This window comes from Eucyclogobius newberryi, unplaced genomic scaffold (assembly GCF_026437365.1).
Source record: "Eucyclogobius newberryi isolate DKJ021-1_F unplaced genomic scaffold, fEucNew1.0.hap1 SCAF_22, whole genome shotgun sequence".
NCBI classification, from domain to species: Eukaryota; Metazoa; Chordata; class Actinopteri; order Gobiiformes; family Gobiidae; genus Eucyclogobius; species Eucyclogobius newberryi.
In genome coordinates, this window is record NW_027315857.1 from 10,087,909 (window position 1) to 10,112,981 (window position 25,073).

Here is a 25,073-nt window from a genome sequence, read left to right on the forward strand (position 1 = left end):
AATCTAATCGAATCCCCTTTACGCTACACCATCTTTGGAGAGCTGCTGTTCACAAAAGCGAGCAGAGGATTTTTTGTCATTTCTCAAAATGGCTTCGTGACGCAGCCGAATCCTACGTGTGTCACCGTTTCAGAAAATAAAATCGCAGAACGAAAGTTAGTGACGAGCAGTGGGCGTGACACGGTGAAGACCTGGACTGTCAGAGCAGCACTGGAGTCAGGTCCACAGGAGAATAAAGATTACTCAAATATGCATTAATCACTCTAAATACTCTTGGTGGTTATTAAATGAGACGGAAAATGATTATAATATGGTTCAAAGCTCCTAAAAGTACATTTCGTATGAATTTAAATGTAACTTTGAGAATGAAAAGCAACTATAACGCTGATTTAGCATGATACGTCCCCTTTAAATATAGTCTTATTCCTCGATATTACCTGCATGCTAATCCTCAAACACATTATATAAACCCTCCTACATCGCACAGTCTATACATTATGTAACGCGGCTTCAGCTTCAGCAGTTATTGTCACGACTTTGCGACTAACTTCCCCAAACCTGCACCACGCACAGCACGCTTATAGGTAATCCTCGCTGAGCTCATCATTGTGCACGCATCATCGTTCCCTACAACAAACTGCAATATCTATTCTGAATGTGGACATTTTCTCCTTCACTCCTTCATCCCGAGCGAGTGGTCCCAGAGCAGCTCTCAGACACGCAAACACACACACACACACGCAAACACACACACACGCACGCACGCACACACACACACACACACACACACGCACGCACGCACACACACACACACACACACACACACACACACACACAGCCTGTCCATAAGCTGCTCATGAATCCATTGTCTTGTTTCAGAAACGATTATGATGCTTAGGCAGTGTTGGGGGGAAACTAGGCTTTGTGTACCACCAGTTTAAGACATTAAAGTTGTTGTTATTACCATAAAGAAAATTATGATAATTTTTGTAGGTAATAACCACCTTGTAAATGTGATAAAGTGGTCAATATTTCAGCATATATAGTAGTGGGACGGGTTGTGATGTGTTTAGTCCTAGTTTAGAACTGATGTCTACAGTCTTTGGTTGAGTTCGTGTCCAAGTGCGGCAAAAAGATGAATTGCATGTAAAACGTCTGAAGCTGAACATCTGGCTGAGTGGTTAGCAATCCCGCCTGGTCTTTCATGTTCCTCCCTGTGTCTGGATGGGTGTTCTCTGGGCACTCCGGTTTCCTAACCTGGCTCACTCTGAATCGAGAGTACACATCCATCTGGAAAGGCCCTCGCTCAAAGCCGTTGCGAAAAGGTGTGAGGAATATGTGAAGCCGATTGGTCACAAGTGTCACGATGGCAGAACAAGCAGAGAGCGCTTTCCCTCCACAAATGCACACAAATAAAATATTCGTACATCCCATATTTCTGCACAAACAAAAAAAAGGCAGAGGTAAGTATGTTTCTGCTTCTATATTTGTTTGGTTTTGTTTGGGCGCTTCACCTTTGGCTTCAGTTCAAACCCCATAGCTCCCCCTGGTGGTTCGGGGTCTGCGGGCCAACAACAGGAGCTGGGCCAGATCGATGCTCGAGAATTTGTGAACTCATAACTATTGCGAGAATTCATCTTGCTGCTTAAGTTTCCCCCATCAACCCAAAATATGTACAATGGGTAACAAAGTCTAACACTAGCCTAGCTCAAGATCTGAAGATGTCTATTCATGAAGATTATTATTTATGCAGATTTATACTTCTGGATTTGACTTTGAGTTCAACAAAAGTGTGTAAGATACTTTTACTTTTTTACTGAAATATATTTACTTTATATATATGTTTACCCATGTAGATTTGTATGATGCTTTAGATTTATTGTATTTATTGTATTTATTGTATTTATTTTATTTATTTTATTTATTTTATTTATTTTATTTATTTTATTTATTTTATTTATTTTATTTATTTATTTTATTTCATTTTATTTCATTTTATTTCATTTTATTCATTTTGTTCATTTTGTTCATTTTATTCATTTTATTCATTTTATTCATTTTATTTTAAACTGAGTACAAATGAAAATGAAGTCATGTTAAACGCTGTTACATATAAATTCTACAATGTGTCATCCTTAAAAAACCTGTCAGTTCCTGGAAATCCTGGCTTTTATCTGTTGTGCACAATAGATCCATTGTCTCGCTGTGTCTTGAGTAATTACTGAGAGGTAATGGAATGGACAGCCATAAGTTATAGCGCTGCAGATGGATTGTGCTGTCTGCGCCGCTCCAACTTCTGCGTGTGGCTGTTCAGAACGATTCGACTTTCTACTTTTGACCAGGAAAAACACTTAAAATTGACCAAGACTGCCACATATTGGTAGGTAAAGTAACTGCTGTATTGTGGTTTATCAAAAGTTTGCTAAATAAGAAAGAAAGGTCGGACCAAAAAACTATTAATGTTGTTTTAAAGTTGATAAAAATGTGTTAAATTACATGTTAATCCCATATTATCATTATTATGCAATCAGTGATAACCAAACCAGTGTTTCGACTGTATTCCTGTCATGCATTAACATTTTCACACACTTATCACATCAGTAAAAGGAGAAAAAGCCATTTAGGGACACGTGTTATGCCACAACTTCATTCAAACAGTTGTTGTAATTGTGTGTCAGAGTCGCTCTTCACCACTTTGTGAACCGGAGCAGGAGGAGCTCTCACAGACGAGAGAGGAACAGGATTTTAGCACCTTTTTAGTCACTTTGCGCTGGGGTCTGTTTTGTCGTGTTGTTGCTCTAACTACAGCCACAACTTGACGCACTGAGCAAAAATTAAAGTCAGTAGAGATATTTCTGCATTTTGATCTGTGTTTCATCACCGCAAAATGACATGAATTGGTCTTAGAAAATAATGAAGTCGACCTGATATTGTAGTACGATTATAAGCAGTATGTATGATAAGTCTCCCCACCCTCCAGTCACACAACATTCAATTATCAGCACCAAGCCAAGCCTCTGGGCTACAAATTATACACCAAATATTCTAAATAAATAAATATAAAAAGGGATATTTTTATTTTCAATTTCAACGGATCAAGTCATATTTCCAAAAGGGTCAAATGTCTCTTAAACTATATTAACTACAAATCGTGTATAGTATTCTTAAGAGCCAATACTACAAAGTCCTCATTCAATTCTTCCACTATTATTATTAATATTATTTTTTACCCTTGTTGTCATGTACGTGTGTGTGTGTGTGTGTGTGTGTGTCCTGAGGATGTCCAGCTGTCACTCCTGCCTGGGTTAAACTGATGGATGTCCTTTAAATAGAGACATATTGTCAGTCAGTGACCTGAGTGTCTGTTCAAGCCCACAGGGACCACAGGACCACAGGACCACAGGGACCTGGGACCACAGGGACCACAGGGACCACAGGACCACAGGGACCACAGGGACCACAGGACCACAGGGACCACAGGGACCACAGGGACCAGGGACCACAGGGACCACAGGACCACAGGACCACAGGGACCTGGGACCACAGGGACCACAGGGACCACAGGACCACAGGGACCACAGGGACCACAGGACCACAGGGACCACAGGGACCACAGGGACCACAGGACCACAGGGACCACAGGACCACAGGACCACAGGGACCTGGGACCACAGGGACCACAGGGACCACAGGACCACAGGGACCACAGGGACCACAGGACCACAGGGACCACAGGGACCACAGGGACCACAGGGACCAGGGACCACAGGGACCACAGGGACCACAGGGACCACAGCACAAAAGCTACTCTCCACTCTCACAAGAGCAGAGGGAAATTATACCCATTTACTGAGCTTTGTAACTTACTTTAATGGAGGCATTGTAAAGGTATAATACAGTGGTAAATCTGTTACATGGCTGATTTGTTACACTGCTGTTTGTGTCGTCACCAGTTGAGAAAGTCATACATAATATTCTATGTAACATCAACAACCCTCAAAGCAGCAGATATTTATAAACTGTAAGAACATTAGCAGCTGTGATATTTTGGAAAGAGAAGGTGATTTTTGTTTTGACAGATGAAGAATGGGAAAATAACATGTTATTTTTCTGAAAATGACATGTTGGGAAAGAATTAAAGTAGAAACATCAAGTTTTTTGTTGTCAATGTTTGTACTATTCACAGGGAAACATTAGTTGCTAGAGAAACTGTGGTTGCCAGGAGGGCCATCATTATGATCATATGATGTGTTGGGAAATATTGGATTGAGCTCAATAGAGCAATGATTAGATTATCCTTTATTGTCCCCAATGGGAAATATTTCCTCTGCATTTGACCCATCCTTCAACCAGTGGCACTGGGGATTTTGAGCTCGGCTTGGTCAGGACTACCTTCGCTGGAGGATTTGATCCTATTGTGTATGTTTTGGGTTGATGCAAATTGTCTTTGTCCCACTGGACTTCAGAACAATGTATCTGGGCCTCAGAACCTCTCCAATGGACACAATAAATGGATACCTTTGGAGCATTCTTCTGGCAGCGGCTGAAAAGGCCATCACAAAAATTGAATGACACAAAACTCAGCAATTCAAGACTGGACCCTTTATGACAGACTTTGGCCCAAATGGGACGTGTGTGTAGGACATAGTGGGCCGTGATGTTGTATCTCTGTGTCACATTCTTTGTTTTATGTGTTTAAATAATAGATGAACGAAAACATTTTTAAAAATTAAATGGTACATTTCACACACATAATATAAATACCCCATATTATTTACTTCACTGACTTACAAGACATAATAACATTGAATTAAAAAGGCAAAAACAAAAAAGAATAATGTGTTTGATGCGTGTAAATTGTGCCAAACTTGTGGATGAAATTTAGTGCGATCATCAAGATTTTTATAACTCTACTTCTACTTGTCATTTTCCTTTTTTTTCATGACATAAAACAACTTCATAAACTGTTACTTGATCGGGGTAACCCTATTATTTATATACATAACTAAATAAAATCAAAATGTGAAAAACATAAAAACCTGTCATGAGCACGTTAAATAAAAACGGGTCAAAAAATGTGAAATATTTGGTTCTAATGTGCATTGCAGGGATTTAAACACTGTATAAAGTCTGCCAACCTTGAACAGATGTGCAGTCCCAGCCTCGTGTAGCGACAGAGACTTAAAACAGTCAGAGGAGCAATAGGTGAGGGGCCATGGGGGCCGAGGGAACACTTGATGTAGAGTGGATCAGACACACAGATAGGAGCCGGTCTGAGGAAGCGTTCATGCAGGTGTCCAGAGACCGAGACTTGGAGCGAACACCTGAAAGTGGTATTAGCAGTGGCAAAAGTCATGCAATAGACTCAATTAATTATACCACTAGGAATACTTATTTCATTAGTTTATATATTTATTTGCAAATGTGTTATAGTGTTAGGATACGTGTTGCTACTTTGCGATGCATAAGAATGAAAAGTAAACAGAATATTGTGCGTTTGCTTAGGGCACAGATGGCATTGTTTGCTTTACTACGATTCAATGTTGTTCTGCTGTTGCTACAGAGAAGTGAACATTTCATCTGTTATATTTGTGCCTCAGATAACCAAAAGTGCTTGTACAAAAAGCACATTGTCGTAGCAGTTTTATGACCGTTCATTCCATAACTGCTTCACTGCACACAGTTAGAACCACCTGGAGAATACATGATCTCCTCAGATCTCAGACGTTAAGCAGGGCCTTGAGATGGGAGAAATATGGAAAATGTATAACTTTGCATGTCGCTTGGTAGTCGAGTGTATATATATATATTGTATTGTATTATATATGTTGTATTCTCCAGGCAGGTTTTGTTCATATCTCAGGCGCCCCGCAAATCAGATGTTATTGCCATTTATATTTAAGACCTTAACGTCCTGGGTCAGATTCTGGGGTCTAATCCTGTTCAAGATGTTGTTTAAAGGTGCCATAACGTGCTTTTTTTTCACGCTTCGTAGTCTATCCTAAGTGTATAATTGATAATAATAAGGGTTGTGCAACATTCTTAACATAATAGTTAATAAATATCACCCAGACCTTGGACCCCCTCACCAACCCGGAAATGCAGACGGCTTGGTTTGATATTCGCCCCCACCCTTACGAAGAGCGATCTGGCTCCCCCGCCCAACCCGTGACGTAGTCTCAGAGCGCGTGTGTGCCCCGCCCATCCGTGACGTAGTGTGTCCCCCACAGCTGTCAGCTCCGCGCTGCGCCGCTCCTGCCGCGCGAGTGAGTGAGAAACGATAGAACTTCAGATTAACACTACTTTGAGACTAAATAAATCTGGTGTTTATTCTACAGCGCGCGCAGAACAGATATATCCATGTGGATGGTGACGCGTGCCTGGGGTTATGACGCGTGCTTGCCCTTATGACGCGGTCTTGCCCCACCGCCCGTCAGTTTGGAGATTTGAGGAAAGGAGATAGTCTGTACTATAGCTAAACACTGCGGGAATCAATCAAAAAACACTCTGGGTACATATATGAAGCACAAATAGCAATGTAAGAAGGTTAAAAGCTCTGAAAAGTCGATTTTGCATGTTATGGGACCTTTAAGCCTGATGTGACCTACAGTGTGTTTAGTCTGTTTTTTAGTCTGGTTATTGATTGACACTGGGTTGGTCTTTGCTTAGTCCTGTTTTTATGTGACTGAGCAATACTGTTGTTTTATTTTTATTTACTTCAGTGAAACAATAGATTTCTAAAATTGTGGAGCAGTTTTATAGACTGGCCCCCAGATAATGGAAAATAAAGTTGAACAGCCCTGTTTTATATGTTGATCTGGCTTAGTGGCTTTAGTAAGTTTCCACTTGATCTTTCACATAAATGAAACAAACTTTTGATGTAATTCTTAATTCGTACTATTTATTTTACTATTATTTTTGCATGTTTCTGCTTCATTTTATGCTCCATTCATATTTTGTACAATGCTTGAACCTCAACCAAGATATTTACAGGTTGATTTTAGCACATCCCTGATATGTTGAAAAAATATAGTCTAAAATATATTGTTATCACAGAGAATATTTAAGTTGCTATTTGTCAAGACATTCAATCCTAAATTGTTTATTTGCTTGATTTGTCACATTAAAGCATCACATTTGTGCTTGTGCATCTGCATGTATATACTGTATGTGTTCATTAATGTGTTTCTTTATTGGAGCTTGATTGGGGTGAAATCCGGGGAGGAAGTGCCCTCCATTGTCATCCTGATCATTCCAGAGCAAGTTATTTTCAGTTTACACAGCTAATCAGTTGTGATGCTGGAATCTCCCCTTTTTAGCAGAACGCCAACAGTTTTATTCCTTCCTTGCGCCTTCTGTTGGCAACCATGGTACTTTTTCCATTGACAAACAAACACAAGTTGTTCCATATATTATTAGTCCGCTTGCTTTTCCAACAGAACAAAAACAAACTCGTACATTCACCAATTGTTTTGCCTCTTTCTCTTGTAATTGCACTGTTTTGTCAAGGTGCTCTTGACCATGAAATAATTACCATCCACTTCGCAGCTAACAGTCTAGCAAACAGCTTGAAATCCATAAAGAAAAATGCAAACAAAAAACACGACTTCCCACCATCTGTGCGCATTGGTCCGACCTTTCTTCTCGACTCGTCTCCTCATGCCGGCTTTCCTGTGGCAGCAAAACAAACATTGGCCCTTTAATTGACCATTCAGCGCGGGCCAAGTATGCACACAGCTCTCAAGTTCTGAGACAAGCTGCTTAATCGTGCTCCTGATGAGAATATTGAAGAAGAGTATAGTGTGTATTCTGTGCTAAACTTCAGTGTTCAACACAGCGGAGCATACAAATTAATCAAACGTAACCAAATATTATTCTAGTGAGTTCAAGTATGAGCGTGTAATAGTCGAGGTGGTGTGAGTGGAATGCAATGAGATGGAAGCGAGGCAAAATATACTCAAAAATAAAACCTGTAAAAAAGAATATAGTTTTGACTTGAAATGAGAATAAGAATTTACTTTGATGTGGATATTTACTTATTTGTCCAAACTTTTGTTGATCTAAGTGTGTGGAAGAAGAGCTGGAGGAAGTGTGTGTGGAAGAAGAGCAGAAGGAAGTGTGTGTGGAAGAAGAGCTTGAGAAAGTGTGTGTGGAAGAAGAGCTGGAGGAAGTGTGTGTGGAAGAAGAGCTAGAGGAAGTGTGTGTGGAAGAAGAGCTAGAGGAAGTGTGTGTGGAAGAAGAGCTGGAGGAAGTGTGTGTGGAAGAAGAGCTGGAGGAAGTGTGTGTGGAAGAAGAGCTAGAGGAAATGTGTGTGGAAGAAGAGCTGGAGGAAGTGTGTGTGGAAGAAGAGCTAGAGGAAGTGTGTGTGAAAGAAGAGCTAGAGCAAGTGTGTGTGGAAGAAGAGCTAGAGGAAGTGTGTGTGGAAGAAGAGCTGGAGGAAATGTGTGTGGAAGAAGAGCTGGAGGAAGTGTGTGTGGAAGAAGAGCTAGAGGAAGTGTGTGTGAAAGAAGAGCTAGAGCAAGTGTGTGTGGAAGAAGAGCTAGAGGAAGTGTGTGTGGAAGAAGAGCTAGAGCAAGTGTGTGTGGAAGAAGAGCTGGAGGAAGTGTGTGTGGAAGAAGAGCTGGAGGAAATGTGTGTGGAAGAAGAGCTGGAGGAAGTGTGTGTGGAAGAAAAGCTAGAGGAAGTGTGTGTGGAAGAAGAGCTAGAGCAAGTGTGTGTGGAAGAAGAGCTAGAGGAAGTGTGTGTGGAAGAAGAGCTGGAGGAAATGTGTGTGGAAGAAGAGCTGGAGGAAGTGTGTGTGGAAGAAGAGCTAGAGGAAGTGTGTGTGAAAGAAGAGCTAGAGCAAGTGTGTGTGGAAGAAGAGCTAGAGGAAGTGTGTGTGGAAGAAGAGCTAGAGCAAGTGTGTGTGGAAGAAGAGCTGGAGGAAGTGTGTGTGGAAGAAGAGCTGGAGGAAGTGTGTGTGGAAGAAGAGCTAGAGGAAGTGTGTGTGGAAGAAGAGCTGGAGGAAGTGTGTGTGGAAGAAGAGCTAGAGAAAGTGTGTGTGAAAGAAGAGCTGGAGGAAATGTGTGTGGAAGAAGAGCTGGAGGAAGTGTGTGTGGAAGAAGAGCTAGAGGAAGTGTGTGTGAAAGAAGAGCTAGAGCAAGTGTGTGTGGAAGAAGTGTGTGTGGAAGAAGAGCTGGAGGAAATGTGTGTGGAAGAAGAGCTGGAGGAAGTGTGTGTGGAAGAAGAGCTGGAGGAAGTGTGTGTGGAAGAAGAGCTAGAGGAAGTGTGTGTGGACGAAGAGCTAGAGGAAGTGTGTGTGGAAGAAGAGCTGGAGGAAGTGTGTGTGGAAGAAGAGCTGGAGGAAATGTGTGTGGAAGAAGAGCTAGAGGAAGTGTGTGTGGACGAAGAGCTAGAGGAAGTGTGTGTGGAAGAAGAGCTGGAGGAAGTGTGTGTGGAAGAAAAGCTAGAGGAAGTGTGTGTGGAAGAAGAGCTAGAGGAAGTGTGTGTGGAAGAAGAGCTAGAGCAATTGTGTGTGGAAGAAGAGCTGGAGGAAGTGTGTGTGGAAGAAGAGCTGGAGGAAGTGTGTGTGGAAGAAGAGCTAGAGGAAGTGTGTGTGGAAGAAGAGCTAGAGCAAGTGTGTGTGGAAGAAGAGCTAGAGGAAGTGTGTGTGGAAGAAGAGCTGGAGGAAGTGTGTGTGGAAGAAGAGCTGGAGGAAGTGTGTGTGGAAGAAGAGCTAGAGGAAGTGTGTGTGGAAGAAAAGCTAGAGGAAGTGTGTGTGGAAGAAGAGCTAGAGGAAGTGTGTGTGGAAGAAGAGCTAGAGCAATTGTGTGTGGAAGAAGAGCTGGAGGAAATGTGTGTGGAAGAAGAGCTGGAGGAAGTGTGTGTGGAAGAAGAGCTAGAGGAAGTGTGTGTGGAAGAAGAGCTAGAGCAAGTGTGTGTGGAAGAAGAGCTGGAGGAAATGTGTGTGGAAGAAGAGCTAGAGGAAGTGTGTGTGGAAGAAGAGCTAGAGGAAGTGTGTGTGGAAGAAGAGCTGGAGGAAGTGTGTGTGGAAGAAGAGCTAGAGGAAGTGTGTGTGGAAGAAGAGCTGGAGGAAGTGTGTGTGGAAGAAGAGCTCAATTCCTGCCTTCCTGGATGCTTGAGTTGATCCTGTATTTGTCCTGCAACTGAACCTCGAGTACTCAGAAAATTCCTGTTTTCACCTACCTCCTATCCCCACCTACGTCTCTGCACTTAATGATTGATTGACACATGAGTTTTACACTGTCACATTGCCACTTTTCAAAATAAAACATGTAAATGACAATCTGCCTAAGAAGAGTTTTGAACTGGAATTTACTGCACCTAATACAATATTGCAGTTTATAATTAACAAAATGTAAAATGATGAACATTTCATGGGGGGAAAACAACATGTCTCTTTTAGTTTCAAATACTTAAAATATTTTAAACCGTAATGAACCCTATACAAAATCGTCATGTTACTCTGTCCAGATTTTCATAATCCAGTCGTCTTCCTAAGTCGCAGAAACGTCTTAAAAGGAACATGGAGGGCATAAATTACCAATGAGAGCTGTTCTAGTTCAAGAACTTTTGACCTCCTCGGAGCCAACCCAAATCTAGTTTTGATCGTCTCATCTTTGAATTAAACATTGCACCATGTATAATTTATAAAAACGTCAGATTCATTCATGTGAAGGTCGTCTGGCACTAACAGAACAGTGTCTGCGATACAGGATCGTGATCATGTCTGCAGAAGTACTTTACACTCTCTTATACATCCAGTCTTACAGGGAAAATGTTGTCTTTTTATCTCAATATATAGCATTAGCACAAGAAAAACACTTTCTACTTCATACAATCGAATTCTTGAAAATAAGATATAACTGAGACAGACATTAAAAGTATTGACGTGAATATAGTAGGTATGTACAAACTGCCAAACGATTGAAAAATGCACAGTTTAAGAAAAATAAAATACATTAAAAAAAACAAAAAATAAGAAAACATTGTTAAAAAAAAAAAAAAAAAGTTTAAAAAATGATGATAATAACGCTTTTAGAACTTAAATAGGGAATTTCTAACAAGAGTAACAATGTTGTCAAGTGTAAATGTGGAAAGTGTTCATATTTTTGAAATGAAAGACGTGTGACCAGCTGAATAAAACCTTGTGAAAACAAAGCAGAACAGCTTTAAGGACAAACAATTCTGTGTGGAAACAACATTTTGTAAAGCAGTTATCAACAGCATCAAACAGGAAAAAAGAAAAAAAAAAACACAAAAACAGCTTTTACACATAAACAGTTCTTGTAACATTCCTTTGCTTAGACCACAAGACTTATCATTACTAAACATTTTCCATTTTCAGCAAGTTTTGGACAAAAGCTTGTGTTTACGTTCTAAAATTTGAAGTAATCATTTCAGACGGAGCGGGTCAAGGTGACTCTGCGGTAGATTCACTCTTTTTGAAATAAATGTCCAAACTTATGATCCAAAACTTTTGAATGTTCTTATGATTTGTCTGGGCCTTTTATTCTTCTTTTTGGACAGATGATTCACAGATGAAAAGAAAATATTTTTACCGTAAAAAATAAACATCTTTTCAGGAAAGTGTATTAAAAAAATTAAATTGCATATATTTTTGAGATATTTTACTTATTTTTCAAATGCCTATTGCTGACAAAATCTGAAATATATGTAAATTAGTATTCTGATTACTATTATATGATACAAAACCATATAAATTATTTCTTTCAAACACCTTTTACGGTTCAGTATTGAAGTATTCACTAAGTCGCCAAACTCATCCCATAATTTTGCTCCACGATGTTGAAGAGAAAACTGCAATTGTGATTTTTTTGCTTAATATTTGTCTATTGCTTCTGTCTCGTTGGATGTAAATGTTGCTTCTGTATTCTAACGGATGCGGATGAATAAATGAGAATCTGTCTATTGCGCATGAAAATGTATACTTTAAAATTCAGCGTTAAAGTCACTCGTTTGTTTATACTGAACCTGTTTTTCTTTCACGTGGATAAACCCAGTAATTACACAGATATGAACCATAAACCAGGTCAAAGAAGAACCACCATAAAAAGTGTCCCAGTCACAACACAAACAATGCACAATCACACTCAAATAATCATTACAAACACGATTAACTGCTGTTATGGATGTGTCAGATTGTAAAAAATGCCTCCCCTTTTTCAACTCTATTCCTAATAAACCAAGTCATGTTCATAATTCCTTTTTTGTCATTATCAGTTTGGCATTCGCATCTGAATCCCGGCTGCCAAGTGAAGCAGATGTCTGGAGCGCACACATCTGCCAGTTTGTGATAGTCATTATTTGGCTGGCAGACAATGCAAAATCCTAAATCCTCCAATATTCTCCCTATATCGCCTCACCTGGTTCCGACTGCGCTGGCGTTACCGCGTCGACGTAGCTCTTAGCGGCGGCGACATCGATGTTTTCCTTTGGTGGCGCCGCCTGTGTGTGTCCGGGGCTAATGGTGATTGGTGGCTGGGCGGTTTCCTCTGTGCCCTGTGTTTAACGTATTCCGCTTTATGAGCTATAAAAGCAAAATAGATAATCGATGCGTGCGGCTGAGTGAGGTCACGTGGCTGCGAGTAAATCAGTGTTTCGATTGCTGTTGGAAGTGGTCAGCTTGCGATGTGTTTTATGGTTTCGAAAGTGATAAAAATAATGTGCTGGACATTTCAACTTTCAAAAAGTGGTTGTAAAAGCTGTGAGAAATACAACACTGGTGGAGTTTGTTTAATATAAGGGGATATTTTATTTTACACAGCTCCACATGCGTCCCTCTAGTACGCTAATAACGTTTAACCCTCGTGCTAATGTTTGAGTAAAAGAAAGCAGTTGATGTGGTTGTGTTTTCATCGTAAAAGTAAAGTAAAACATATTTATTCTTGAGAGTTTATGAAGATTTTAAGATTGCATAAGGTCACACTATGATTCTGAGGGCCATGCAACAACTGGGATGTCTTCAGCTTCCAGGACCGTGTACAGATCCTTTCAACCGCATGAGCTGATGGTTGTGCATGAAAAGCACTATAGACATGTCACTGAGCATGTTTGGGACGCTCTGGATCTGCGTAGACCACTGCGTGTTCCAGTTCCTGCCAACAGCAACTTTGGCGGCCGTTTTGGTGTTTGCACTAGATACTGACTGGTTTTCTGACCCTCCAATAAAGAGAAACCTGTGCAATATGTCTTTGTGCATATAGAACATGTTTTGTATCTTTTTATGAGTTCAGTTCATGAAAAATGGGAACAAAAACAGTTCAGTGTTCAGTGTACAAAAAAACATATACGGTAGACTTTACGTTTTATTTTTTGTTTGTTAATAGTTGTTCTAAAATTACACTTAAATAAACATTTTAAAACACCCAAACACAGGTTTTGCTTTTGTTTTTAGTTTCACTTTTTTTTTTTGCCTTTACTTTTTGCTTAGTTCTTTGCTTTTTTTTTATTTTTTTGCTTTTTGTTTTGTTTCTTGCTCATTTTTTGGATTAGTTGGTTTCTTTTCCCCCAATAGCCCTTGTATTAACCGTAACAATAGTGCATGTCCAGCATTTCTCTGATTGCTTTGTTAGACATTTGCATATGCACCAATATCGATGTGGCTGTTTCGCTGACATGTGACCTGCCTCGGCTCTGACCTCTGACCCCCATCTTCTCCTTCCTTCCTCAGGTTATTCTGGTGGGCTCTTCCATAAACGAACGTGACCAGATGCTGTTCATCAGTGTGGACGAGGGCTCCTCCTTCCAGCGTCAGCCCGTCTCCTTCACCCCTGAAACGCTGCTCTTCCACCCCGCCGAGGAGGACAAGCTGCTGGCCTACTGCAAGGACGGAACGGTCAGTAAACACTAGCGCCAGATCACCAGGACAACTGAACGAATATGAGCTCTTTCAACCTGGTGTGAAGACTGGAGCGTGTAGATTACCTTTATGTTCTCATCCGTAGTGTTAATAATATCTTAATTTCAGCATTTTATACGAGTGATCGCTGTTATTGATTATTACTGCATCTGCCTCACGGTGCAGGGGCCGGGTGCAGGGGCCGGGTGCAGGGGCCGGGTGCAGGGGCCGGGTGGTGCAGGGGCCGGGGGGTGCAGGGGCCGGGTGCAGTCCAGCACTGGCCTGTTGACTTTGCCATGGTCCAGCCCGGTGCCCCGGATGGGAAGTCCAGGCCTGGTTTTAATCCATGCAAAGATGCACACATTCACCCCGTCACCATTGAAGGGATTTGAAGCGTTGCAGTTGTGAAACCGAAAGTATAAGTGCTCATGACTTATGTAAAGTCATTTTTTAGAAAAATAATCAGCCCGTAAAACCCAAGTCATTCCAAGTCATTGGGCTCAAGTCAAAATCTCAAGTCACAAAGAGCAAGTCCTAAGTCAAGTCAAGTCTTAGTCACAAGTAAGTCCCAAGTCATGAAAATTACAGCTCGAGTCTTACTCGAGTAAAGTCTTGTGACTCGGGTCGACCTCCGCTGGTGAAGAGCTCTAAATACATTGAACACTAAAGACAAACTTCCTCAGACTGGCTCCTTTTCTCTGAGCACAGACCATCTTCTGCCTCTTCTCTGAGGAGCAGCTGCAGAGTTTATGAACACAACCTGACAATCCCACGTCACGTTGTTTTTTATATATCCCAAACGTAATGTGCAAATTCACGTATGTTACTTGTTATGTTATATTACGTATGTTACATGTTAGCCATTATTTATATTATTATAATATTGTTGAAAAAACAACAGCAAAAACTATCCATTAAGCAACATAGCCAGCATGCTAATATAAGCACAGTATTGTAATGATTGTAATTTGATGGGAGAAATTGTCAGAATGAGTTCGGCAATGATTATATTACCCTCCACAGCAGCTTCTTTAATAGGCCTGTGCATGCGCCCTGAGGACCACACAGCCTCAATCCCATGGATCTATGCTCAAACCACTCTGAGTAAACCTTGGATGTTTGCAGGTTCTGAGCATGTGCAGCAAATGAAGCAACAGCAGCGCCAAGTTTCAACAAACTGACTTGAAAAGTGTCTTTTAGAGACAAGTCTTTGTTTGCAGCTAAGGCTCTGTTAATTTTTCCAATTATTAGATGTCAGTTAGAAATACAGGCATTTAACAACATAGAATGCTAATTTGTGTAATCAATTAGTTGGTGAAGTGATTTAATCCATTAAGCACTATGATAATGTGTGAGGATTAAACTCAGAAGGATAGGCATTTACCCTTCATGTGGGAGGTCAACCCCCCCATTTATATATTTTCATTTTTTTTCACTTTTCTATTATTCACTAATTATTGATGAGCACCTGAGGTCTGCTTGCCCATCCATAAAAGTCACTGCACTGTACTGTTCTAAACATAACTCCAGGTATGTTCTTAATGAGGGAAATGGTATGAATAAAGTAGACTTAGCATAATACGTAAATAGCTATTGCCACCAACTTTTTCACAATTGTATTCCCCTTTGTCTTTTTTCGACACGCAATATAATCTTGTAAAGCTCACATTGCACATTTAGGCACACTGAAAATGTCTCTATTTTTCACATTTCCCTAAGCATTGTCATTTTATTGTAGTTTTTATTTCCTATCGTGAGGGATAGGTTTCTGTTTTTTGGGCTCACCACACTCTTAAACTGTACAAAAACAGTGTTGGTGTTCCCCTTTCTATTTCGGTCCACCTTGCCTCAACACAATTCCAAAGTCTTCACCTTTTGCAGTCTTCGACACACAAGAGATCGCTCGTCTGTGCAAATCAATACATTTTCATTATGGACTGAATCGATGCTCCACCGCACGCCACTGTTTTCCTCACAGCTCATGAAATATAGGCCAACCGCGTACCTGCTGGATTGAATGACGAGATTAGCTTCAATTGGTCAAGCATGGAATTTTTATGGGTTTCTATGTTTTATGTGTGTTGTGAAGGACACGCCGGGGAGTTAAAAAGCGTGTGTTTTATTTGTGTCGCAGCTCTACGCCTCCATTGATCTGGGGAGAAAGTGGACGTTGCTGCAGGAGAGAGTCACCAAGGACAAAATCTTCTGGTGAGTATCAACGTTTCAATGTCTCTCTGGTCTGACGCTGGGGAGTAACAATGGACACGTAAGAATGCTGGGACGGAATTGCTTTTTCAGCCCACTTAAAGTAGCTCCGAAGCATTTATAATACTGTTCTCGTTGAGTCAGAAAGTGTTATTGTTGTTGGTTTGAATTGTACAGGAGTTATCGGTTGCTTGCTTTGTACAATCATTTAGAACTCTCACCTCACAGCAAGATTTGATTCCATTTTGTCGTGTTTTGCGTGTTTCTTTACACAGAACACGCACAATAGGTGATAGTCCTGACCAAGAGGTTGAAGGATGTGTCGGATGAAGTATAAAAGTGATAAAGTATACCAGGGTACTTGACATGATGTTAATCTATTTGCGTTTTCATTTTAAATTACTTTCTGAGTTATGTTTTTCTTCCTCCAAAATTCAACTCAAGGTGCTCACATTTTTTTTCTTTTTATTGAATACAGATAGTTTTAGAATTCACCTTGTATTTGTAACAAAGAACACCAATGTGGCTGTAATACATATTTCTTCTTAAAATGATAGAATGAGTCACTTGCATCAGAGACGGTTAATAAAGAATGGATGCAGCAGTCTTCACTAAAACAAATCAATTATCTCTTCTTTAGATCTAAAATATATATATATAAAAAGTCGAATGTCGTGATGGAAAAAGTGTGCTGCACATTTAAAAAACTAGTTCATCTGTCTTTTATGCACCAGGGCAAACTCTTGGTTTAATGGTTTAAGCTGCAGGGAAAAAGAAATCATTATTATATCTTATCTTAATTTTGTAAAATCCAACTTTTTCTGAAAAACGTTGAACCCATTTGATGTCTTTTCCAAGGAAAATACATTTCCAGTTGTTACCAGTCAACATTTACATACATATTTAAGCAACACTATGGACATTTTAGGTCATTTATGATATTATTTGAATTTGGAAGGTTTTGTGTGTGGCACATGTTAAAATATCTTACATTTCAAAATTGACACACAAAAGGATGTTAGTGGTCTTGTGAAAAACCATCTGTATACTCATGTTCAACTGATTTGTCTTTTTAAAATATTTTTGTATTTTGCTGCAAAGTCGCGTCACACCACAGAACATCATCTTAACTTTGATATTCTATACTCCTTATCTGCTTATATTGAGTCAATGTAATGTTCCTACTCACAGCAAAAAGGTCTTGGTGGGATCTTCCAGTAATGAATTTAATTGACTGAAACATTATAACTGTCACTCCAAATTGTACCTGTTGAAAATGTGTAAAATCGTCTTTGCAAAACCACCAGTAAAACAATATAACTCATAACTTACACTGTCGATCCTGTCTCTCCCAGTACCTCACCTCCTCCCCGAGCCTCATCCGTCTCGTTGCTCTTTAGTTTAGTTTTAGTTTCCCACCATAACTTTCCCCAACTCCGACTATGCCCCTGTTTAGAGAGTCAAATCGCTGCTGAAGGTTGGGAAGTAGATCCAGCTATTGCAGTGAAACTAAATGTGCGCATTCTCCTCATAAGCCGCCACGTGATTTATACCAGGACACCCGAGGCACAAATCATCCCCTAAAAAGAGCAGGAGAGGCCGGGTGGGCCGCACTCCTCCAGGCTCTTCTGGTACACAAGTTAGAGAAGCTAATGTCTCACCGTTAAAGTGAAGAATGGTTGTCAGAGAGTTGGAGATGAGGATGAGGATATATTGTGCGAGAGGCTGCATAAATAATGGGATGATAGACTGCGGTGTCATGCATATAGTCACAGTGTATTTTCAGTAACCAAATATTGAAGGTATTTGAGCAGCGTTGTCAGGGTTGTCCTATAGCGCTGTGATAAGTTTGTCCCCTTGTGTCTTGGTATATAATGCAAGCTTTAGCTCATTAAAGCAACACGGCGTAACTTTCTGGTTACAGCATTCCTGTAAATATATTTAGCTATAATCTGATTTGGAACATCTCTGTAAACCTTCATGATTCCAACAAAATGGAAAGTTTAAAACCAAACTGAGCATTCTCACAAACATTCTGAACATGCCATATACTGTGGAATATTAAAACCAAAGAAGAAACGGTGTCTCCATAGTGACAAAACAAAAAATTTTAAGTATCACGTTCAAAAATCTACTCAAATGAAAGTACTTAAAATGCACTTTTAGAGCCTAAAGTTAAAGTATTCAGAACTTTTTACATGTGAAATTTAGTGATTTTGGTAAAGAATTGTGCCACTTATTACAATCCAACTCACTGAGAAATGAGTCTAATGAGGAACTGAATCTGGACACACATTATGATACAGCATTTTATAACCCACCCCGCACTGAAATGAGAATGTACTACTGTGAACTATATTTATGTGTAAATATCTCATGTTACAACGTGGGCACCTGTGGCTTATTGCACAATACATTTTTTCTTTGTAAACTTCGTTGGCGCAGCTTTTATTCAGGAGCGCTGAGGAGATTCAGAATACTCTTTTTGACGCTCAGAGGGGAGACAATTTTTACACCAGAATTCGTTAAACTAGTGTTAATGAAGCTAAATGCTACTCCATGTATGTTTTTGATGAGGGAACAAAGTTAGAGCATAGTTAAAAGCTCACCTTTTCCATTATATATTTCCTTTAAATGAGTAGTGTAGTACCTTTACTTTTGTACTTCATTATGTTCCATCACTGCAGTATATCTTACGTGGACAAATTGCCGACGTTTTTATTGCTTGAAAAAGTTCTTTGTAAAACATGTTATGAGCAGGATGTTCGTCTCTGGCCTTGACTTCTGCTTAAAATATAATAATTCCTGGTGTTTTAAAGGGACAAGGCTTGTGCTACAGGCTGAAGAAAAGAACTTCATAAATAAGCAAGATGAATTCCAGATCTGTATCTCGAGCAGTGCGACAGTTTGATGGCTTACTCTCCGTGGTAAATAATAGTGATATAAATCGGATCAGATAGTGCGCAGGAACACAAGGCCACATGGATTCCTCTAAACTCTAATCGCTTATTGGAAAACTGCAGTCATAATCGTGTATAGTTGATATTGTGAAAATCTGGCAACTGTCTTTATCTGTCGTACATTATATTTGTCATCATATATATTGTCTCATAGAGCTAAAGGCCACTATGCGCTGCGTTCACGTGACATTTACCAGTTGTTTGACCCTGATTTGGGGGAGTGAACATTGTGTTAAGCTGCTCCCATAGACTGGAACACACTGCTACCTGAACTGAACGTTTGTGAGCTGTAATCTTTGAGAGGTTTTTGTTCTATATAAAGAGTGAGAATCCTTTCAACATGCCTTGTGCATGAGTAAATGTCGTAATTTTTGTATTTTTCATTATGTGTGTTGTGTTGTATTTGGACTTTTAATCTTAGGGTTGTTGTTTTTACTACCATGTAAAAATGTATTTGTTTTTTGAGTGTATCTAAAACAAGACAACACAATTGCTATATTGTTCTAAACAAGCACAAACCCAAAAGAGGACAAAAATGTGAATTATTTCCTCAGAATTCAGAGAGTCTTTAAACACAGGGGAATGCACATACCACCTGAAGTAACTTGCTTACCAAACACTAGTATTCAAAAGATAAAATACAAACCATTCAGGCAAAGCACTTCTAAATGTAAGCTTTGACCAACAACAACACACATTTATTTGTCAAAGTGAATTAAGACTCTCGCTTTACGGACCTAACTTCATCACCTCGAGCACATGAATCAGGTTATTGTAATATAATATGTAAATTAACACAGGGTTTTATTGACAAATGTGTGTGGTCAGCGGAGGCAGACGCAGCTTGTTTCTTCCTGCTTTTGAGCTCACTAACAGCCATGAAGTTCATTGGGGAAAAGCAGCAGCCCTGAGGTTCGCCCATAAATCACACAAACTGCCCCCCTGCATCAAACCACATCTGCTCTGGTGGTCCAGCCAAACTCGCTCTCATCCAGCTCATAAACTCCTGTCTGCTCCTCCCAATCCACGGAAATCTCACTCTGTCAAACCTGCAAAGAACGACAGCCTGAAAAAATACTACAATTTGTTTAGAAACAGAGCGCGGAGCGTCTAGACTGCCGTTAACTGGAGGTTGTAAATAAAAACAGGCTCAGCGCACAACAGAGCTGCTTAGTAAACCTATGGGAAATCCTCCATGCTGTAAATAGTGAGGCGCGCGGGAGAAGGTCAGCCTGAAAATTTATTAAAGGATTGGGATTTTGTGTTTTTATGTGCTTGGCATCGCACGGAAATTATGTTTAGCAGTAGTTTGTTGTGATATTTATGCAAAGTAACAAAGTGCATTATTGGAAGGTGTAAATTCAGGCAAAGAATACACTGTTTGTCCTTGTCAGATATGGTTGGCCACATGTATAAAGGACACATATTATGCTAATATCATGCATTCTTTGTATTGTTATTGGCCTGCAAACCGCTGGGATCTCATGCTTTGGAACCTAAAATAATCTATTGAAAGCACACATTACTTTATATCTGTGAGACGTTCCCTCATCAGGATAAAAAACAGCTCTGAAGAACTCTGAGCTCTACCTATGATGTCACAAAACTGGGAAATTTGTAAATTAATGTTTTCTGGAGCTCAGAGAGAGAGAGGATCTACAAACAGGCGTGAATGAAGCTTAAAAGTAAAAAAGTGAATGCTTCATAAAATGTGTCCTTTAAGATAAGATGGCAACAGGCCCAGGCTCCTGCTGTGTTGAGCACTCTTGAGCACTCCCAATATACTTCACCAATCTAAAACATTCACTAAAAAGGCTAAAAATGCAGCTTGGTACTCTTGACCAAGGTCGTGGCTCAAGATGAAAGGTATTGAAGCATTGATTATTTGTAGACACGTATTTTACCTGTAAAAAGCACTGGCTGGCAAGCATTTTTTATGATTTTGTTTTTCTGTTTTGCTCTGATAACGGTCTCAGCAGATGAACAAGAAGGCACAGACTTTCATGGCTGACACAAGCTACACCTTTGATTTGGTTTGCTGTCTTGCCTCAGCATCCCCTTTTGCTCATTTAACTTCAACAAACCAAAGACAAAACAACTCCCACACTTTAAGGTGAAACAATGTCCAAAAAGGATCACCTGTTTTGGCAGTTTTCACCTTGATCCGACTGCATTTACATATGTAGCCGGGTGCTAACGGTTTCCTCTGATGTGACACATGCTGAAGGAGGGACGGGCTTCAAAGTGTGGGCCAAGGACATTCCGCCGTGCCCTTTATCCAGCTATCATTAGTATGAGCGCGACCCTATGTGTGCGAACCGGCAAGAACTCTTAAATGCACTGAATATTCCATCTGTTTAACTTAAAGGTGAATATGACCTTGATGCATGGATTTTCTTCTTTCTTTTCTTTTCTTTTTTTCCCCACATTTTTCTCGGTAGAGTCTAACCAATAAGATTTTTATTATACATTTTTGAGTTACTTTATTATCATAGAAATGTATAATACAAATCTTCTCTTTTCTGAATAGTTGCTGACTACTCTTTTGTCTTCTGCCACTAAATCTATGCTAAAGAGTGAGTTATATAATTTCAGATTAAAGGAGACGTATCATGCTTTTTCTCAGCGATGTAATATTGAACAATGACATCAGTAGATCATCATTTGACATTCTGTTCATTGTAAACTGCAATATTGATCTAAAATGGCTTAGGAACAGAAACCTTTCCATTGACTTCCTGTTCAAAACGTTAGAACTGATAAGCCCCGCCTCTCCATAGTGACATTTTACTGTAACAAGCAGCAGATTGTCCTGTACATGTTTATATTTTTTTAAAGAGACTACGTGACATTTTAGATCGCTACATATGTCACTCAGAGTCTAGAATACAGCAAACATATTCATTCTTATAGTTTCAGACTCCCAATTTAACAAGAGAAACAATATATTACCCAGAACAACATGGTCCAGTCTAATAAAGCATGTAAGCGCTATATACCTCCTGACATATGCTGGTTTATAACGGGTCAGAGTGCATGTTCCCTGTTCCATTTGCACATAAAAGAACCATTTTGGGGTCTCTGTGAACCATCAGCTCTCGCACTCAGACCTCTGTCACCCTTCTGTAGATTCATGACCTGTTAATTGCCCGTAAACTCTGCGTATAGTCCGTTACAAGGAGAGTGGCTATGTTACCCACTTATCCTGCTTTTAATCAACCGTTAGTAAAGGATAGAGGTATATAGTTATAGGCTTGTTCCAGCTTTATGTGCGCACAGAAAAGAACTGCAGCATGTGAGTCCCCTGCTCCATATAGTTGACATGATGGGCCATATTAATACACTTTTTAACAAATATCCTGGCACCATGTTCAGGTATTTCACATTGTTCTATTGTGTTTTTGCTTCTTGTAAAGGATTTACTTTTTATGGTTGACTTAAATGTGCTAAAGAAATAAAAAGGTTTGAATTAGTTTGAGTTTAACATGCAAATAATATATCAGGGGGGGAAAGGCATGCAAATTTACTATTGTAAATATTCTCATATATTTTATTAAGTTTTTATCATTCTGGATCCCACAAACATATTATAATAGGTCTAGAGACATGCAATCCATCAGAAATGTACTAAATGTGCCTGTAAAAGTCTGACTGTAAAATAACCACAAAATAAATAACAAATCTGTAGGTATGATTATTTGATCAAAAACAGATTATTAACATACCCACAAAGTAAATACAGAGCAGTTTTTTGTGGATCTTTACTTCACTTGAGAACTTATTACTTTGACTCCATTAAAAAAATATATATAATCATTTCTACTCCACTATATTTCTTAAAAAGGCTCAAAGTACCACGTATTTTTGTGGAGGAGTTTTCCGTGTCTTTTGTTCATTTCAAACCCGGATGTTGTTCAGAGACTCGACGTGAGACTGTCAGACTCACAACAGGAAACAGGTCGTGGGAGAGATGTGATTGATTTGCTCTTGAGACTTGTTTAAACTATTTTAAGGGCTGTCAACCAAATCTGCTGTTTTATGCAATAAATAGAAGTCGTTTATTCTTGCTTTTGTTTTTCAGGTTGTAAATTTACAGTCAATCACCAAAAAATGTCCTTCCATTGTCTTCAGTGTTTTAAGAAATCACAGTTTGAAAATGTAATTATGCTAAATGATTAATCCAAACAAAATACTGTGACTGAACTTTGATCGTTGTGGTTAAAACATGTTGGTAATTGTTCTTTCCTCTTGTCAGGGCGGTGTCTGGTGTGGACTCAGACCCAGACCTGGTGCACATGGAGATGCAGGACGCCAGTGGAGGTAACGGCCTTTCCACTCTATGATCTATACAAACATGCTAAAGATTATTTTTCATGAACATGCAAAGTTCAGATATTAGCATTGATATTTAAATGTTTTAATTGTTTTTTTTGATCAAGTCAACACTTTCTGAGGTGTTTGACGCCCTCTGCTGGTGATAATAAAGTGCGTATCATTTTTAAACGGTCTATTAGCAGAGCAGCTATTTTGCTACATGACATGGATGAATTCAACACTGCTACTTGTTTTATTGTTTTTTTTACGACGTTACATATAACAGGATTTAAACCTGGAATAAGCTCATTTGGCGTAATACAAGGCCTATAAACTTGAAGCTGACCTTGGACAAAATGCAGCACTTTGCAATAGTCATTTTGTGCCATGTGCCAGGTCAGCACAGTCCCAGCTCTATCAATGGCCCCGTGTGGGAACTGCAGGCTCTAATACAACAGACCGGGGCCTTGTTGGTGCAGATGACCTTGCTCATGGGCTGATCCTGTCCACGGTTGAATTCCAGGGCTCCTCTGAACAGAAAAAAAAACATTGGGGTTGCCAGAAGATTTACATTTCAATTGACAAAGAAATGTGTTTTTCGGAATAATGAGGAATTAGTACTATTAACAATTTAAAACACAATATTAAATCCTTTGAATGTGAACTTGCGCTTATCAAATCTAGCTACAACTCAAACTTAAGACACAGTTTTTTTTATTCATGGTTATTGGTTATCTTTTTTCTTTTTTTTTACTTTTTTGTGTCTGAGCACTGACTGGACGATTTTTTTGGCCCAAATCTGAGTCTCATTTCCTCGTGGCGTGGACTGCCGATTAGTCCTGTCACGTATCAATCATAAAACGCACCAACAGCTCACCTGCAGCCTCGTTCTGGTTCTTCCCTAAGAGCAGCACGGTTCCGCCTGTCTACGCGCATTGATCTATCATAATATAGTTCCCTCAGTGTACGGGACAAAATGAAGACGGAGAAAGACAGTTTGAGCTGGTTCAGAAGAGACTGAATCTACGGGAGACGAGAGATGCGATGCGATCATAAACAAACGTACGTGTGTGTTGTATCAGTCCGCACGGGGGAGTGGCATGCGCACTTCCGCCTGAGTTCTCAAATCGCCGAAAAATCGTCCATTACGCCTTTAAGTTATTGTCAAATAATAGAAAATGGTTGGTATATGTGACATTTTGAGGACTTTTTTCAATTCAAAAGATGTAAATTTTTCCTATTTTTCCTAACCATTGAGACATATCTGCACATAACACATGCTAGGATCAAGAATGTTTCCTAATAGCTACATTTTTAATCATCTCCAGTCAACCATGTTATTGCAAAAAAAAAAATCTGTTGATTGCACTTTTTCTCTCTCCACACCTGAGCACACACCTGCACCTCCTTCACACCTGCACCTCCTTCACACCGTCATGTCATTAGGAGGCTTTTGTCTGTCAGGCTTTTGAGCGTGGAGTTCTTACTGAATGTGATATCTGGCAACCTCCTGTCTGTTCTCTGGTGGGTTTTTTTCCTTCTACACGTCCACTGGCTCGCGTCCAAAAGTAGATGTCCTTCTCAGTGTAAAACAAAACATGAGCTGTCGTGATGAGCACAGCGAGGTGGCTTCAGGTTTTGTGGGATTTTGTGTGAGATGACTTGGGGGTTACTGGTTTGACAAACTATACATGCGTTCGCGGTGACGTCATACATCCGGGACTTCCCCATAG

At 39.8% G+C, this 25,073-nt stretch overlaps 1 protein-coding gene across 6 annotated transcripts in view; it reads left to right on the plus strand.

The window, feature by feature from the left end:
* The window catches only part of sorcs2 (sortilin-related VPS10 domain containing receptor 2), a 350,531-nt gene that overhangs the window by 274,649 nt on the left and 50,809 nt on the right, over window positions 1–25,073 (plus strand). For all 6 annotated transcript variants that reach the window (XM_072458621.1, XM_072458622.1, XM_072458620.1 and 3 more), the window contains exons 4-6: window positions 13,694–13,858; window positions 15,996–16,069; window positions 23,282–23,346. In XM_072458621.1, the coding sequence (XP_072314722.1) occupies window positions 13,694–13,858; window positions 15,996–16,069; window positions 23,282–23,346 (304 nt within the window). The remainder of the gene's footprint in view (window positions 1–13,693; window positions 13,859–15,995; window positions 16,070–23,281; window positions 23,347–25,073) is intronic.